Consider the following 18,055-nt stretch of genomic DNA (forward strand, 5'->3'; position numbering starts at 1 on the left):
TGGACGCAGATCCTGGATGGATAGTGGTTCGAACCTGGCATCACATATGGTCCCTGAGCTTACCAGGAGTGCTTTCTGAGTGCAAAGCAAGGAGTAACTCCTGAGCGATGCTGGGTATGACCGAAAATCAAAACTCAAAAAACAAAAAACATAAAAAAAAAAAACCCAAACCCCAAAAAACAGACAACTACAATTCCGGTGTTCATTCATGTGAAGCTAATGTTGGGTATCAACTTACTGTTAAATTCAGTAGAAAAAATTGTCTTTCAGAGCATTGCTCCCAGTTTAACTTTTTTTTTTTGGAGGGGCACAACTGGTGAGCTCAGGGGTTACTCCTGGCTCTGTGCTCAGGGATCATATGGGATGCCAGGACTCGAACCCAGGTCTGTCTGGCCTGGGTCAGCTGCATGCAAGGCAAATGCCCTACTGCTGTGCTATAGCTCTGGCCACAGAAGCGACTTCTCAGTGCAGTTAGGAGTACCTGGAGTGTTTCTGGGTTTGGTCCAAAATTCTCCCAGGCAAAAAAAAATTATCTTCCTTAGAGATCACAACATATGTCTCCGATTGTCCCTGTTTTCAGGTGTAAAAGGTTGAAAATCTTTGATTAAAAGAGTTCTGTTGTGGGGCCGGGCGGTGGCGCTCGAGGTAAGGTGCCTGCCTTACCTGCGCTAGCCTAGGAGACAGACCGCGGTTCGATCCCCCGGCGTCCCATATGGTCCCCCAAGCCAGGAGCGACTTCTGAGCGCATAGCCAGGAGTAACCCCTGAGCGTCACCGGGTGTGGCCCAAAAACAAAAAAAAAAACAACAAAACAAAACAAAAAAAAAGAGTTCTGTTGTGGCCAGAGCTCTAGCACAGCAGTAGGGTGTTTGCCTTGCATGCAGCCGATTCAGGATAGACCCTGGTTCAAATTCCGGCATCCCATATGGTAACTGAGCTCCTGCCAGGATTGACTTCTGAGCGCAGAGCCAGGAATAACGCCTGAGAGCCAATAAAAAACAAACAAACAAAAAAGATGATACTAGGGGAGACCAGAGAGATAGCACAATGACAATGGTAGGGTATTTGCCTTGCATGCAGACCATCCAGGACAGTTGGTGGTTTGAATCCTGGCATCCCATATGGTCCCCTGAGCCATCCAGGAGTGATTTCTGAGTGTAGAGCCAGGAGTAACCCCTGAGCACTGCTGAGTGTGTCCCAACCCCCTCAAAAAATGTTTTTTATGTATAGATAATTTTTTTGTCTTTTTTTTTTTTTGCCACACCTACGGTGCTCAGAACTTACTCCTGAGGACTGGAGCAATAGCACAGCGGTAAGGCATTTGCCTTGCACGGGGCTAACACAGGATGGACCCTGCTTTGAATCCTGGAGTCCCATATGGGACTGGAGTTCCCCGAGCCTGCCAGAAGAGACTTCTGAACTCAGAGCCAGGAATAAGCCCTGAGCACCTGCCAGGTGTGACTCCAAATAAAAAAAAATAAAAAATGAAGTTACTTCTGGCAGGCTTAGGGAACCATATGGGATGCCAGAGATCTATCCTGGGTCAGCTGCATGCAAAGCAAATGCCTACCTGCTGTGCTATCGCTCCAGCCCCTTATAAAAGTACTTTATATTGTATATAGCCTTTTGGGTCCTGCCCAGTAATGCTCAGGGCTATTTGTGGCTCAGCAGCATTCAGGAATTGCTGTTGGTGATGCTTGGGGGACCACATAAGATGCCAGACATTGAAGCTGAGTTGGCTGCATGCAAGGCAAATGCCCTACTCACTGTATTTTCTGAACCTATTATAAAATTAAAAATCTTCCCTAGGGAGGCCAGAGTGATAGCACAGCAGTATGGTGTTTGCCTTGCATGCGGCTGCCCAGGACATACCTAGGTTCAGTCCCCAGCATCCCAAATGATCCCATGAGCCAAGAGCAATTTCTGAACGCACAGCCAGGAATAAAACATGAGCATCAAAGGGCATGGCCCAAATAACAAAAACAAAAACAAAAACCAAACACATAAAATCTTCCCTAGGGTCAAAGCGATAGCACAATGGGTAGATGGGTGCCTACCCTAAGTAATCCCTGAATGCTGCCAGGTGTGACCAAAAAAAAAAAAAAAAAAAAAAAAAGATACAAGAGGGGATTAGAGAGATAGCACAACAGTAGGGCATTTGCCTTGGAAGCAGATCCAGGCTGGACAGTGGTTGGAATCCTGGCATCTCATATAGTCCCCTGAGCCTACCAGGAGTGATTTCTGAGCACACAGCAAGGAGTAACTTTTGAGTGCTGCTGGGTGTGACAGAAAAAACAAAAACAAAAACAAAAACAAAAAAATAAAACACCCCAAAACCAAAAAAACGTGCAATTACAATTTTGGTGTTCATTCATGTGAAGCTAATGTTGGGTATCAACTTACTGTTAAATTCAGCAGAAAAAACTGTCTTTCAGAGCACTGATCCCAGTTTAACTTTTTTTTTTTTGGAGGGGCACAACTGGTGAGCTCAGGGGTTACTCCTGGCTCTGTGCTCAGGGATCATTTGGGATGCCAGGACTCGAACCCAGGTCTGTCTGGCCTGGGTCAGCTGCATGCAAGGCAAATGCCCTACTGCTGTGCTATAGCTCTGGCCACAGAAGCGACTTCTCAGTGCAGTTAGGAGTACCTGGAGTGTTTCTGGGTTTGGTCCAAAACTCCCCCAGGCAAAAAATATATCTTCCTTAGAGATCACAACATATGTCTCCGATTGTCCCTGTTTTCAGGTGTAAAAGGTTGAAAATCTTTGATTAAAAGAGTTCTGTTGTGGCCAGAGCTCTAGCACAGCAGTAGTGTGTTTGCCTTGCACAGATTCAGGATGAACCCGGTTCAAATTCCAGCATCCCATATGGTAACTGCATCTGCCAGGAGCGATTTCTGAGCACAGAGCCAGGAGTAATCCCTGAGCACCAAAAAAAAAAAAAAAAAAAAAAAAAAAAAAGATGATACTAGAGGAAGGAGACGGGAGAGAGAGCATAATAGTTGGCATTTGCCTTAAACGCAGGCCATCCAGGACAGATGGTGGTTCAAATCCCGGCATCCCATATGGTCTCCTGAGCCTGCCAGGAACAATTTCTGAGCATAGAGCCAGGAGTAACCTTTAAGCAAAGCCGGGTTTGACCCTAAAAAAAGAAAAAAAAAAATACCCACCTGAAATTTTGAGGCCAGAGCGATCAGATGAAAATGGTTTGAATCCCTGCATCTGATATGGTCCCCTGAGCCTGCCAGGAGTGAATTCTGAGTGTAAAGCCAGGAGGAACCCCTGAACTCTGACGGGTGTGACCCCAAAACCAAAAAACAAAAGAAAACAAAAAATTCCACCTGAAATTTTGGGGCCAGAGGCATCCCATATGGTCCCCCGAGCCAGTAGCCATTTCTGAGCGCATCACCAGGAGTAAACCATGAGCATCAAAGGGTGTGGCCCAAATAGAAAAGAAAAACAAAAACAAATCAAAACAAATAAACAAAAATTCAAAAAACAAAAAGAAACCCATCCACAAAACATCTTCCCTAAGGTCGGAGCAATAGCACAGTGGGTAGGGTGCCTACCCTGAGTAACCTCTGAGTGCTGCCAGGTGTGACCAAAAAAAAGTAAAAAAAAAAAAAAAAAAAAAAGATGATACAAGAGGGGACCAGAGAGATAGCACAATAGTAGGGCATTTGCCTTGAATGCATATTCAACTGGACAGTGGTTTGAATCTCGGCATCGCATATGGTTCCTTGAGCCTACCAGGAGTGATTTCTGTGTGCTGTTGTGTGTGACAGAAATCAAAAACAAAACAAAAAGCAAACAAAAAAACCAAAACAAAAAACCATACAATTACAATTTGGGTGTTCATTCATGTAAAGCTAATATTGGGTATCAACTTACTGTTAAATTCAGCAGAAAAAAACTGTCAGAGTATTTCTCTCAGTTTAAATTTTTTGGGGGGACACACCTGGTGAGCTCAGGCGTTACTCCTGGCTCTGCACTCAGAAATCACACCTGGAAGGCTCAGGGGACCATATGGGATGCCAGGAATCGAACCCAGGTCTGTCTGTCCTGGGTCAGCTGCGTGCAAGGCAAATGCCCTACTGCTGTGCTACAGTTGTGGCCACAGGAGCGACTTCTCAGTGCAGTTAGGAGTACCTGGAGTGTTTCTGGGTTTGGTCCAAAACTCCCCCAGGCAAAAATTATCTTCCTTAGAGATCACATAAGTCTCCATTGTCCCTGTTTTCAGGTGTAAAAGGTTGAAGATCCTTGATGATTCAAAGAGTTCTGTTGAGCCAGAGCTATAGCACAGCAATAGAGCGTTTGCCTTGCATGCAGCCATTTCAGAATAAACCCGGTTCAAATCCCGACATCCCAAATGGTAACTGCGTCTGCCAGGAGCAATTTCTGAGTGCAGAGCAAGAAGTAATCCCGGAATGCCAAAAAAAAAAAAAAATAAAAATAAAAGATGATGATACTAGAGGAGACCAGAGAGATAGCACAACAGTAGGTCATTTGCCTTGCATGCAGCTGACCCAGGACAGACAGACCTGGGTTCGATTCCTGGCATCCCATATGACCCCTAAGCACAGAGCCAGGAGTAACCCCTGAGCTCACCAATTGTGCCCCTCCAAAAAAAAAAAAGTTAAAAGTTATGGTCCCCTGAGCCTGGCAGGGGCGATTTCTGACCGCAGAACCAGGAGTAACCCCTGAGCGCTGCTGGGCGTGACACACAGAAATAAAACACCTGAAAATTTGGGGCCAGAGCGAGCGTATGGAGGTGGTTCGAATCCCGGCATCTGTTAAAAAAAAAAAAAAAAAAAAAGACTTCTATTGGGGTTGGAGCAATAGCACGGCAGTGGGGCATTTGCCTTTTACGGGGATGATCCAGGGCGGACAGACTTGAGTTTGATTCCTGTAATCCCATGTAGTCACCCGAGCCTGCCAGGATGAGTTATTTTTGGGGAGTGTTGGTGGGGGCACACCCTGTGATGCTCAGGGGTCACTCCTGGCTATGTGCTCAAAAATCGCTCCTCCGTGGGGGACCATATGGGACATGGTAGGATGCAACCATGGTTCTTCCTAGATTAGCGTGTGCAAGGCAAACACCTTACTGCTTGCTGGACCGCTCCGTGCCCCCAGGAGCAATTTCTGACTGCAGAGCCCAGAGTAACCCTTGAGCGCAGATGGTATGACCCAAAAACAAACCAAAAAAAAAAAAAAGAGTTCTGTTGAGGTGCGGTATCGACAGCACAGGGTAGGGCATTTGCCTTGCACAGGGCTGAACTGCGTTTGATCTTTGGCATCATATATGGTTCCCTGAGCCTGCCAGGGTAACTGCTCAGTCAGTACAGAACCAAAGTAACGCCCTGAGCACTGCCAGGTGTGATCCATAAAACAAACAAACAAAAGAGCCTCCTTGTTGTGTTTCAGACAAGTCATTTCATTCTTCCAGTAACCTGCGAAGGGGCTAGAGATTGGACTAAGATTTCTGATGAAGTCAGAGAGCTACTGTGGTTGGTTGGTTGGTTTGTTTTCCTCTTTCCTTTGAAGGCCCAGCAATTCTAAAATGTTAACTGAATATAGCTGTATTGGATTTACAAGATTTCTAGACAAGTAGAACATGGGTGCAAAGCATCCTCGTTTGATAGCTCTAGGAACTGTTTTTAAATCTCAGTTTAAGTCGCTGATTCTTTTTAATCATAAACAAGCAATTCATTCCAAGAGTTCAAACACTATTTTTTGGAATTAGAATTGAGATTTTCTTTATTTTTTTTTTTTTTCCTTTTGGTTTTGGACCACCCCAGCTGCAGCGCTCGGGCATTATTCCTGGCTCTGCACTAAGAAATCGCTCCTGCCAGGTCAGGGGACCAAATGGGATGCTGGGTTTCGAACCATCATCTGTCCTGAGTGCAAGGTAAGTGCCCTACCGCTATGCTGGCTCTTTGGTCCCTGTCTTTCTTTTTTTTTTTTTTTTTTTTTGTGGTTTTTGGGTCACACCCAGCAGTGCTCAGGGGTTATTCCTGGCTCCAGGCTCAGAAATTGCTCCTGGCAGGCACGGGGGGGGGAGGGGGGGAGGGGAGGTGGAGACCATATGGGACACCGGGATTCGAACTGATGACCTTTTGTATGAAAGGCAAACGCCTTACCTCCATGCTATCTCTCCAGCCCCTGTCTTTCTGTTTTTAACTCACCATTTGAAATACATTGACCACTGTCTGTTTGGTTATTATCACTAAAGGGGCTATAACACTTCTGGACAAGATTCTGTGTAAATATCTTTATTCTGATCAACTCTGAAAATGTACTGGTAGATTGGTAGATTATATGATAAGACTATTTTGCTAGAATTTGGTACAAATCTCCAGTAAAATCATATGAGTTTGCAACAATTTTGGGGAAATCATTTATTATTTATTATATTTTTTTACTTGATAGGGACCTGTCCAGGGAACCTATTTCCCTTTGTCTGGTTTATATTTATTTAAGTTCATGGTGCTCTCTTTCATAGTTCACACTACTGTCTGTCAGAAGAATAGTCCATGAGAGTATGACAAGAGAGTGCATTCTGCTGGTGAATATGGTAAGGTATGATAAGAATGTTTCACTCTGCCTCTCTACCCTCATAAATTAGAGATCAACTCTAGTGTTCACAATTTTTGTAGACACAGAAGAAAAAGAATTCTCAGCCTGTTGCTTGGAAGGATCAAGATACATTAAATACTTCATCTGTTACTACATATAATTGTGATGTTGTTTGACTAATAACACTCCTTTGATGAATAAACTGGAGTCCCAGAGATGAGTGACTGAGCTCTGAAGCTCTAAAGTGCAGAAATAAAATGATAGCCCAGCATAAAGTTCATGCTGATTTTCTGGTCTACAGGAACAACGAAATGTATTTCAGCCTCTCTTGAGAACTGGACAAAACTACAGAGATGCTCAAAAGATTCGTAACTATATTAAGAATTAAATGGCCTGGCAGATTTGCCCTGCCAAGCCTGTAAAATTTCACAGGAGTGCTACTATTTCTGGTCAGCAATACAAAGAAACACTTGGCAAATCTCCCCCCAAATTCCCCCGCATACCTGCAGTTTTCTGATTCTAACTATCCTTAGAAGAGCGGCGGCGGCGGCGCGCTGCGCATGCGCGGGTCGCTGTGTAATGGTCGAGGAAACCACAGCGGGCGGCCAGCGGGGCGGCGGTAGGTGGAACGGAGCGGGGTCAGCATGGACGAGGACTTGTCGACCACCCTCAAGATCCTCGTCCTCGGCGAGGGTGGCGTGGGGAAGTCGAGCTTGCTCTTGAGGTTCACAGATGATACTTTTGATCCAGAACTTGCAGCAACAATAGGTGTTGACTTTCAAGTGAAAACAATCCCAGTGGATGGAAAGAAGGCCAAACTTGCAATATGGGATACTGCAGGTCAAGAGATTCAGAACATGAACTCCCAGCTATGACAGAGGTGCACAGGTTGTAATATTAGTTTGTGATGTCACAAGGAGAGACACTTTTGTTAAACTGGATAATTGGTTAAATGAATTGGAAACATACTGCACGAGAAATGACATAGTAAACATGCTAGTTGGAAATAAAAGTGACAAGGAAAATCGTGAAGATAGAAATGAAGAACCGAAATTTGCACGAAAATATTCCATGTTGTGTATAGAGTTTTGAGCACAAAACCAGAGTAACTCCTGAACTACACTAGGTATAGCCCGGAGCAAAATATAAAATAAAATAAAATGAACTAAAATAAAATAAAAAACTAAAATAATAAAATAAGATAAATAAACTAAAATAATAAAACAAAATAAAAATAAATAAATAAACCAAATAATAAAATAAAATAAAAAATAAAATGAAAATAAAATAAAATAATTAAAATAAAACAATAAACTAAAATAATAAAATAAAATAATGAAATAAAAGAAAATAACAAAATAAATAAAATAAAATGTAAAATAAAATAATAAAAGAATAAACTGAAATAATAAAATAATAAACGGGTACACAATAACCTAAGGCATGCCTTTTTTTTCAATTCCAGGCTTTCCATATGGTCCCCCAAGCCAGGAGCAATTTCTTATTTTGGGGTCTATGGGCCACACAAGGTGTCACTCAGAAGTTACTCCTGGCTCTGTGCTTAAAATGTCTCCAGTTTTGAGGGACCGTATGGGACACCAAGGTCAGATTGAGCCACTCTTCTTTCTAGGGTAGTGTGGGCAAGGAAGATGCCATAGTGCTCATGCCACAGCTCTGGCCCAAAGCCAGGAGTAATTTCTTAGCCCATAGCCAGGATTAACCCCTGATCGGTACCAGGTGTGGACAAAAAATGCAAAAAAAAAAAGAAAAAGAAAGGAAGGAAGGAAGGAAGGAAGGAAGGAAGGAAAAGAAAGAAAGAAAGAAAGAAAGAAAGAAAGAAAGAAAGAAAGAAAGAAAGAAAGAAAGAAAGAAAGAAAGAAAGAAAGAAAGAAAGAAAATGTTTTCAGTGGTTGAAGCAGTGGAGCATGCAGTAGGGAGTTTGCCACGCATGCAGGAACATAAGAGCAGGGTGATTTGATCAAATGGAGTCCTATATGGTCACACAAATCAGGAGCGATTTCTGAGGATATAGCACTGAGGTGCTCAGATGCTGAGCACTACCTCTGAGGCACAACACACACACACACACACACACACACACACAAAACTGTCTTCCGTGGTCTAGAGAATTGGTGATAGTAGTATTACATTAGAGTTGCACGCGAACACATATGACACCCCGTGGTTTGCTCCACAGGCATTCCATATTATTCTCCAAGCAAGAAGCAATTTTTGAGCACAGAGCCAGTGTAACTCCTGAGATACACCGGGTGTAACCCGCAGCAAAATATTAAATAAAATAAAATTAAATGCACTCTGATCATTTGAAATTTAGAGAAGAGGAAAAGGATGATAGCTTTATGTGTTAGAGAACATGCTTCACATGGTAAAACTCCAGGTTTAATTTCTTGAATGGAGCTCTGTTCTGATGAAGGATTACTACTGAACATTACTAGGTTTGACTCACATCAAACTCTATCCAGATGAAAAACTAAGTACTCTTCAAAAGCGTAAATTGAGGGGTTGGAGAATTAGAACAGCAGCAGGGCATTTTCCATGCACAAGACTGAACCAGGATGGACCTGGGTTTTTTCCTAGCATCCAGGGGGACTGAACTATGTATGGTCTGTACCTAGTTGAGCTTGTTCAAGCAAAAGGCCTAATGCTTGCGACATCACTCTGTCCCCATATTGAGGCCAGGCTGCGGTTCAACACATGGGCATCCCATATCATTCTCCAAGCCAGGAGCCATTTCTAAGCAAATAGCCATGATTTACCCCTGTCACTGGGTATGGTACAAGCCAGGAGCGATTTCTGAGCACATAGCCAGGAGTAACTCCTGAGCGTCAGAGAGTGTAGCCCCACATCAAAATATTTAATAAAATTCAGTCTTATAATATACATATTAGAGAAGAGGTACAGGATGATATATTTATAAATTAAAGAACATGCTTCATATGGTAAAACCCCAGGTTTTACTTGCCAGGAGCAATTTCATTTTTTAAAATTTTTCTTGGTTTTAAGACACAACTGGTAATATTCAGGAGTTATTCCTAGCTCTGTGCTTAGAAATTAAATTACTCATTGGGGCCCGGAGAGATAGCACAGCGGTGTTTGCCTTGCAAGCAGCCGATCCAGGACCAAAGGTGGTTGGTTCGAATCCCGGTGTCCCATAGGGTCCCCCGTGCCTGCCAGGAGCTATTTCTGAGCAGACAGCCAGGAGTCACCCCTGAGCACAGCCGGGTGTGACCCCCCCCCAAAAAAAAAAAAGAAAAAAAAATAAATTGCTCAAGGCTTGGGGAAACATATGAGACACCAGACGATTAAACCAAGGTCTGTCCTAGTTTAGAGCTTTCAAGCAAAAGACTTACTGCTTGCACCATCATTCTGTCCCCATCACGAAGCCTCCTTGCATTGCAAGGGTGGTCAATATGGACAGGCTAAGGCATGACAAGTATGTCCTTACATTTTTATTGAAATGTAGATAAACTTGACCAAGAATTGTCAATGGGGCCCATTGAGCATCTGAGTAGTGATTGAGAAATTCCCTCAATATTAGTGCAAGCATTATCTAAATACTCCGTTAATTTTTCTCTTATAAACATATATTTTATGTTTTTTTGTTTTGTTTTGTTTTGGTTTGTTTTTTGGGCCACACCCGGCAGTGCTCAGGGGTGACTCCTGGCTGTCTGCTCAGAAATAGCTCCTGGCAGGCACGGGGGACCCTATGGGACACCGGGATTCAAACCAACCACCTTTGGTCCTGGATCGGCTACTTGCAAGGCAAACACCGCTGTGCTATCTCTCCGGGCCCATTTTTATGTATTTTTTCATTCCAGGCTCAGATCAAAAACCTCTTTGATAAATCAGTAATCCCGGAGGTGAACCTCCGGGCCTCGTTTATCTGATGAATTCATCATGTCCGAGCACTGCACCTTTGCGGAATCAACTCTGGGCTGGGACTGAACTAGCCTCAGGTGATTCTGCCACCTCCAGGAAGGCCTCACTGCATGGGCCCAAGCAGGGGGTTTCCCAGGAGGGAGATTTTTCTCATCCCGGATCAACACTGGTGGAGCTGAGGGTGGGGGTTTTACCTGATCCAATAAGATCAAGGAGTAGGTGAGGGAGGGTCGCTGGGGTGGGCTAACATACTTGCCTTGCACACTCATGCTCACACACTCATCACCACACCCCAGGTTGCACTGCCCCCTAGTTTATGTATTTTTCCTTTTACTATACATCAATATTTTTCAGATTCCTTAAGCATTCTGAAATAGAAGCTCATTTTTATTATGTAACATTATAAAAGCACATCATATAAAATCTAAATCCTTATCTCTTTTACTGGGCAGGAAGTAAAAGTGTCCTCCATCTAATCAATTTTATTCCATCAATTCTTAGACCTATTGAATTAGAGTTTGAATTGTAACCTGAGTCTTAGGTGATATATAGGAACCAAAACATGAGAAGTATTAATTGAATTGAAAGTCTGAAGCTTACTTGGTAGTAAGTATGTGACTCCAGAATATTGCTAGGTTTGACTCAAATAAAACACCCATCAAGACAAAATATTAAATAGTCCTAAAAATATCAAATTGAGTGGCTGGATATTTAGCTCAGTGACAGGGCATTTTCCTTGCAGATGGCTGAACCAGGATGGATCTGGGGTTGTTACCTGGCATCCCATAGGTACCCCTGAGTGCAAGGTGCAATTTTTTTTTTCCTTTTTATAATTTGTTTTGTTTTGTTTTGTTTTTGTGCCACACCCAGTGATGTTCAGGGTTTTTCCTGGCTATGTGCTCAGAAATTGCTCATGATTTGAGGCTGGAGTGGTGGCGCTAGAGGTACAGCGTCTGCCTTGCAAGCTCTAACCTAGGAAGGAACAGGTTTGATTCCTGGCATCCCATATGGTCCCCCCAAGCCAGGAGCGATTTAGAGCACATAGCCAGGAGTAACCTCTGAGTGTCAAATGGATGTGGACCACCCAAAAACAAACAAACAAAAAAAGAATTTGGTCATGGCTTGGGGAACCATATGGGATGCCAGGGGAAGAAACTGAATTTTGTCCAAGATTTGCGCATGCAAGGAAAACAGCCTACCACATACAGCACTGCTCCAGCCCCATCATGAGGCCTCATTGCATTGCAATGGTGGTCAATGTGGACAAGCTAAGGCATGACAGGTACCTCCTTACCTTCTTGTATTTAAATATAAACGTCACCGAGAAATGTCAATTTCTCGGGGCCCATGGAACTTCTGAAAAGTGATTGGGAGAATACCTCAAGATTAATGCAAACAGTATCTAAATTTTCCATTTATATTTATTTTATTAACATATATTTCCTGTATTGTTTACATTCTATCATAAATCAACATTTTTTTCAGATTCCTTTAAGCATTCTTATATAGAAGCTACTATTTATTATGTAAAATTATGAACAGGCATCCTATAGAAACTTAATACTTATTTCTTTTTATTGGGCAAGAAGTAAATGTGTCCTCTAATAAATTGTTATATCGATTATAGACCTACTAAATAATAATTTGAATTGTAACAAGATTTCTGATTTTTGGGCCACACATGGTGATGCTCAGAAGTTACTCTTGGCTATGCACTCAAAAATTTCTCCTGGGGGCCGGAGAGATAGCATGGAGGTAAGGCGTTTGCCTTTCATGCAGAAGGTCATTGGTTCAAATCCTGGCATCCAGTATGGTTCCCCAAGCCCGCCAGGAGAGATTTCTGAGCATAGAGCCAGGAGTAACCCCTGAGCGCTGCTGGTTGTGACCCCCCAAAAAATTTCTCCTGACTTGGGGTACCATATTGGACACCAGGCAATTGAACCACTCTCCGTCCAAGGCTAGCGTGGGCAAGGCAGATGCCTTACGGCTTGTGCCACAGCTCAGGCCCAAGGCCAGGAGCAATTTCTAGGCCATAGTAAGCAGTAAGCCCTGAGTGTTACCAGTTGTGGACAAAAAAAGCAAATAAATAAATAAATAAATAAATAAATAGAAGTTGTCAGTGGCTGGAGTGGTGGAGCATGCAATAGGGAGTTTGCCTTGTATGTAGGAACTTCAGACTCACTGTGCTTCGATCCACTGGAGTCTTATGGTCCCCCAAACCAGGAGTGATTTCTGAGTTCATAGCTCGATGTGACCCCTGAGCATCACTACTGAGATGCAGCGCACACACACACACACACACACACACACACACAAACTGTCTTCCGTGAACTAGAGCATTGGTGATAGTAGTATTACATTAGAGTTGCACGCGAACACCTATGACACCCCGTGGTTTGCTCCACAGGCATTCCATATTATTCTCCAAGCAAGAAGCAATTTTTGAGCACAGAGCCAGTGTAACTTCTGAGATACACCGGGTGTTGCCCGCAGCAAAATATTAAATAAAATAAATTTAAATGCACTCTGATCATTTGAAATCTAGAGAAGAGGGAAAGGATGATAGCTTTATGTGTTAGAGAACATGCTTCACATGGTAAAACTCTAGGTTTAATGTCTTGAATGGAACTCTGTTCTGATGAAGGATTACTACTGAATATTACTACGTTTGACTCACATCAAAATCCATCCAGATGAAAAACTAAGTACTCTTCAAAAGAGCAAATTGAGGGGTTGGAGAATTAGAACAGCAGCAGGGCATTTTCCATGCACAAGACTGAACCAGGATAGACCTGGTTTTTTTTCCCAGCATCCTATATTTTATGCCATACTTGCCAGAGCAATTTCATTTGCTTTTTTATTTTTCCTTGTTTTAACACACAACAGGTGACATTCAGGAGTTATTCCTAGCTCTGCACTTAGAAATTGCTCATGGCTTGGGGAACATGATGGGACGCCAGGGGGACTGAACTATGTATAGTCTGTACCTAGTTGAGCTTGTTCAAGCAAAAGGCCTAACGCTTGCGACATCACTCTGCCCCATATTGAACCGCCAGACTGCGGTTCAACACATGGACATCTCATATCATTCTCCAAGCCAGGAGTCATTTCTAAGCGAATAGCCATGATTTACCCCTGAGTGTCACTGGGTATGGTACAAAAAGCAAATAAATAAATAAATAAATAAATTTTTTTTTCCAGTTTTAGGAGTGTTGGTGCAAGAGGTATTATGACAAACTTACAAGAGAACATGGTTCAATCTCCTGGCATCCTATAAAGTTCTCCAAGCCAGGAGCGATTTCTGAGCACATAGCCAGAAGTAACTCCTGAGCGTCAGAGAGTGTAGCCCCCCCCATAAAAATATTTAATAAAATAAAATTCAGTCTTATAATATACATATTAGAGACGAGGAACAGGATGATATATTTATGCATTAAACAACATGCTTCCTATGGTAAAACCTCAGGTTCAATTTCTTGAATTGCATGGAGCTCTGTGTTCTGATAAAGGCTTACTCCAGAATATTGCTAGCTTTGACTCAAATAAAACAAAAAATAAAGTAAGACAAAAATTAAATAGTCCTAAAAATATCTAATTTAGTGGCTGGATATTTAGCTCAGTGGCAGGGCATATTTCTTGCATATGGCCAAACCAGGGTGGATCTGGGTTTCTTACCTGTTTTCCCATATGTATCCCTGAGCTGAAGGTGCAATTTCATTCTTTTTTCCTTTTACTGATTTTTTTTTTGTTTGTTTGTTTGTTTTTTTTGTGCCACACCTGTGTTGTTCAGGGCTTTTCCTTGGCTATGTGCTCAGAAATTGCTCATGGCTAGGGGCTGGAGTGGTGATGATAGAGGTAGGCGTCTGCCCTTCAAGCACTAGAGTAGAAAGGACCAGGTTGAATTTCTGGCATCCCAGACGGTCCCCCCAGCCATGAGCGATTTCTGAGCTCATAGCCAGGAGTAACCCCTGAGCGTCAAATGGGTGTGGCTGCCCAAAACAAAAAACAAACAAAAAAAGAATTTGGCATGGCTTGGGGAAACATAGGATACCAGGGGATGGAAATGCATTCTGTCCAAGGTTTGCGCATGCAAGGAAAATAGCCTGCAGCACTGCTCTGGCCCGTCACATCACGAGGCCTCATTGCATTGCAATGGTGGTCAACGTGAACAAGCTAAGGCATGACGGGTTCCTCCTTACCCTCTTGTATTTAAATATAGATTAAACGTGACGAGAAATGTCAATGGGGTCCATGGAACTTCTGAGAAGTGATTGGGAGAATACCTCAAGATTAATGCAAGCAGTAACTAAATTATCCATTAATGTTTATTTTATTAATATATTTTCTGTATTTTTTACATTTTTTTTTTTTTGTGTGTTTTTTTTGGGTCACACCCGGCAGTGCTCAGGGGTTATTCCTGGCTCCAGGCTCAGAAATTGCTCCTGGCAGGCACGGGAGGACCATATATGGGACGCCGGGATTCGAACCGATGACCTCCTGCATGAGAGGCAAACGCCTTACCTCCATGCTATCTCTCCGGCCCCTGTATTTTTTACATTTTACCATAAATAAAACGTATTCAGATTCCTTTAGCATTCTTATATAGATGCTAATTTTATTATGTAAAATTATGAACAGTCATCCTATAGAAACTCAATACTTATCTCTTTTATTGAGCAGGAAGTAAAAGTGTCCTCTATCTAAAAAATTGGTACATCAAATTATAGACCTACTAAATAATAATTTGAACTGTACCAAGATTTTCAGGTGATATATAGGAACCAAAACATGAAAAATATTAATTAAATATGAAGTTTGAAGCTTATTTTATAGTAAATATATTATTTTGGTCCTTCATATATTTGTACTCTATCACTGTAGACTCCAAATTTAGAGCAGAACAATCTTATGTTTTATTGTTGGTTATTTTTTTCAGGCCACACCCATTTGATGCTCAGGGTTCCCGGGGATCTAACCGCAGTCCTTCCTTTGCTAATGCTTGCAAGGCAGACACCTTACCTCTAGTGCCACCTTGCTGACCCCCAATCTTATGTTTTAGACAGTTTTAGTTATATATGAACATTTTGTAGAATACAGTGAATGTGAATCCGAGAACAAATCTTGCCATTAAAATAACCCAATATTCCAGGAACTGGAGCAGTGGCGCAAATGGTAGGGCGTTTGCCTGGCATGACCTAACCTAAAACAGACATTGGTTAGATTACCTGGCATTCCATATGGTCCCGAAAGGTAGGAGCAGTTTCTGAGCGCATAGCAAGGAGAAACCCCTGAGCATAATCAGGTGTGGCCAAAAAAAAAAAAGTTTTCCAGGGGATAGAACTGTGGTACATGCTGTAGGGCATTTGCCTTGCATGCTCAAACCTAGAATGAACCTCAGTTCAATCCCTTGGCATCCGATATTGTCCCTAAGGCAGGATGGAGTTCTGAGCTCATATCCAGGAGTTATCACCCCTCAGCCTCACAGAATGTGGCGCAAAAAGCTAAAAAACTAAAATGTTTTCCACTGGTAGGAGCATTAGTAGAAGCAGCATCGCATTAGAGTTGCACAAGTTAATCTAGGACAGACCCTGGTTCGATCCACTGGCATCCCATATAGTGCTCCAACTAGGAGCAATGTTTTAGTGCATAGCCTTGTGTAACTCAAGCAGGGGGTAGCCCCAAGAAAAATATTAATATAAAATAAAATTCAGTCTGATAATATACAAATTAGTCAAGAGGAAAGGATGATTGCTTTATGCATTAGAGAACATGTTTTACATGGTAAAACACCAGGCTCAATTTCTTTAATTATGTGAAGTTCTGTGTTCTGATAAAGTATTACTCCAGCATATTGCTAGGTTTGACTCACATCAAACACCAATCAAGATGAAAAAAATAAACAATCTGAAAAATATTAAATTGAGGAGTTGGAGAGTTAGCACAGTAGCAGGGCATTTCCTTTGCACAAGGCTGAACCTGGATGGACCCAGGTTTGTTTCTCGGTTTCCCATATGATCCCCTGAGCTACCAGGAGCAATTTTTTAAAAATTTTTCTTGGTCTTTGGGCCACACCCAGTAAAGTTCAGAGCTTATTCTGAGCTCTGTGTTTAGAAATTGCTCATCACTTTAGGAATCCTATGGAACCCCGGGGGAATGAACCATGGTAAGTCCTAGGTTAGCATGATCAGACTGCCTACCACTTGCGCCACTGCACCGGCCCCATCATGAGGCCTCATTGAATTGCAAGGTTGTCAGTGTGGACAAGGTAAAGCATAACAAATACCTCTTTAGCTTCTAGTAATGAAAAGTAGATAAACTTGACTGAGAATTGTCAGTGGGGCTCATGGCCCTTCTGAGTAGTGTTTGGGAGATTCCCTCAAGGTTAATGCAAGCAGTATCAAAATACTCCATTAACTTTTATTTTAGTAACATATGTTTTATGTATATTTTTTATTCCAGGCTCAGATCAGAATTACCTTTGATAAATCAGCAATCGGGGAGGTGAACCTCTGGTCCTCGTTTATCTGATCAATTCATCACATCCAAGCACTGGACCCCTTGGAACCAACTTTGGGCCAAGATTGAACTAGGCCTCAGATGATGCTGCTGCCTCCCGGAAGGCCTAATTCCACAGGGCACAAGCAGAAGACTACGCAGGAGGGAGGTTTTTCTCATCTTGTGTTGACCCCAGTGGGGCTGAGGATTGGGGTTAGACCAGATCAAATAAGATCAATGTGTAGGCAGGGTAAGTGTGCTGGGGTGGGCGCTCTCTTTTGCCTTGCTCACTCATGCTCACACTCACACACTCATCGCCACACCCCAGGCCGCACTGCCCCCTATTTTATGATTTTTTTAAATATAAATCAATATTTTTCAGATTCCTAAAGGATTCTAAAATAGATGCTAATTTTTATTATGTAAAATCATGAAAACACATTATATAAAATCTTAATCCTTATCTCTTTATTGGACAAGAAGCTCAAGAGTCCTCCATCTAATAAATTATGATATCAAACCTTAGACCTATTGAATTATAATTTGAATTGTAACATGAGTTTTAGTTGATATAGAGGAACCAAAACCTGAGAAGTATTAATTGAATATAAAGTCTGAAGCTTATTTGGTAGCAAGTATATGACTTTGCTCCTTCATATATTTGCACTCTATCTTTGTAGACTCCAAACTTAGTGCACAGTAAGAACTTACGCTTTAGACTCTGTTAGTTGTATATGAAAACTGATTGTTGAATACATAAAAGTGAATTTGAAAAAATTGTTTCAATAAAAAGTAGTAATCTTTGGGCTGGAACGGTGGAGAAGCTGTAGGGCTGTTGCCTGGCACACAATAACCTAGGACATACCTTGTTTCAATTCCTGGTATCCCATATGGTCCCCCAAGCCAGGAGCAATTCCTTTTTTTTTCTTTTTCTTTTTTATGGTTTATGGACCACACAAGGTGACACTCAGAAGTTACTCCTGGCTCTGCACTTAAAAATTGCTCCTGGCTCGGGGGACCATATTAGATATCAGGGAATTGAACTATGGTTATTCCTAGGCTAGTGTGGGCAATGCAGATTCCTTGC

General features: G+C 42.3%; 1 protein-coding gene and 2 pseudogenes across 1 annotated transcript; 1 reads left to right on the plus strand and 2 right to left on the minus strand.

Moving 5' to 3' along the window:
• The first annotated feature begins 7,178 nt into the window (after positions 1 to 7,178).
• LOC126016362 (ras-related protein Rab-18-like) lies at positions 7,179 to 7,600 on the plus strand. Its single transcript, XM_049778941.1, has one exon. The coding sequence runs from the start codon at positions 7,218 to 7,220 to the stop codon at positions 7,446 to 7,448; it is 231 nt and encodes a 76-aa protein (XP_049634898.1). The 5' UTR covers positions 7,179 to 7,217; the 3' UTR covers positions 7,449 to 7,600.
• Positions 7,601 to 10,414: 2,814 nt separating this feature from the next.
• Positions 10,415 to 10,812, minus strand: LOC126016764 (uncharacterized; annotated as a pseudogene).
• A 6,122-nt stretch (positions 10,813 to 16,934) lies between these two features.
• Positions 16,935 to 17,317, minus strand: LOC126016746 (uncharacterized; annotated as a pseudogene).
• Between the last annotated feature and the right edge of the window lie 738 nt (positions 17,318 to 18,055).

This window comes from Suncus etruscus, chromosome 8 (assembly GCF_024139225.1).
Source record: "Suncus etruscus isolate mSunEtr1 chromosome 8, mSunEtr1.pri.cur, whole genome shotgun sequence".
Taxonomy (NCBI): Eukaryota; Metazoa; Chordata; class Mammalia; order Eulipotyphla; family Soricidae; genus Suncus; species Suncus etruscus.

Coding starts and splice junctions, on each gene's coding strand:
- LOC126016362 (XM_049778941.1), top strand. CDS start 7,218: ATGGACGAGGACTTGTCGACCACCCTCAAGATCCTCGTCCTCGGCGAG.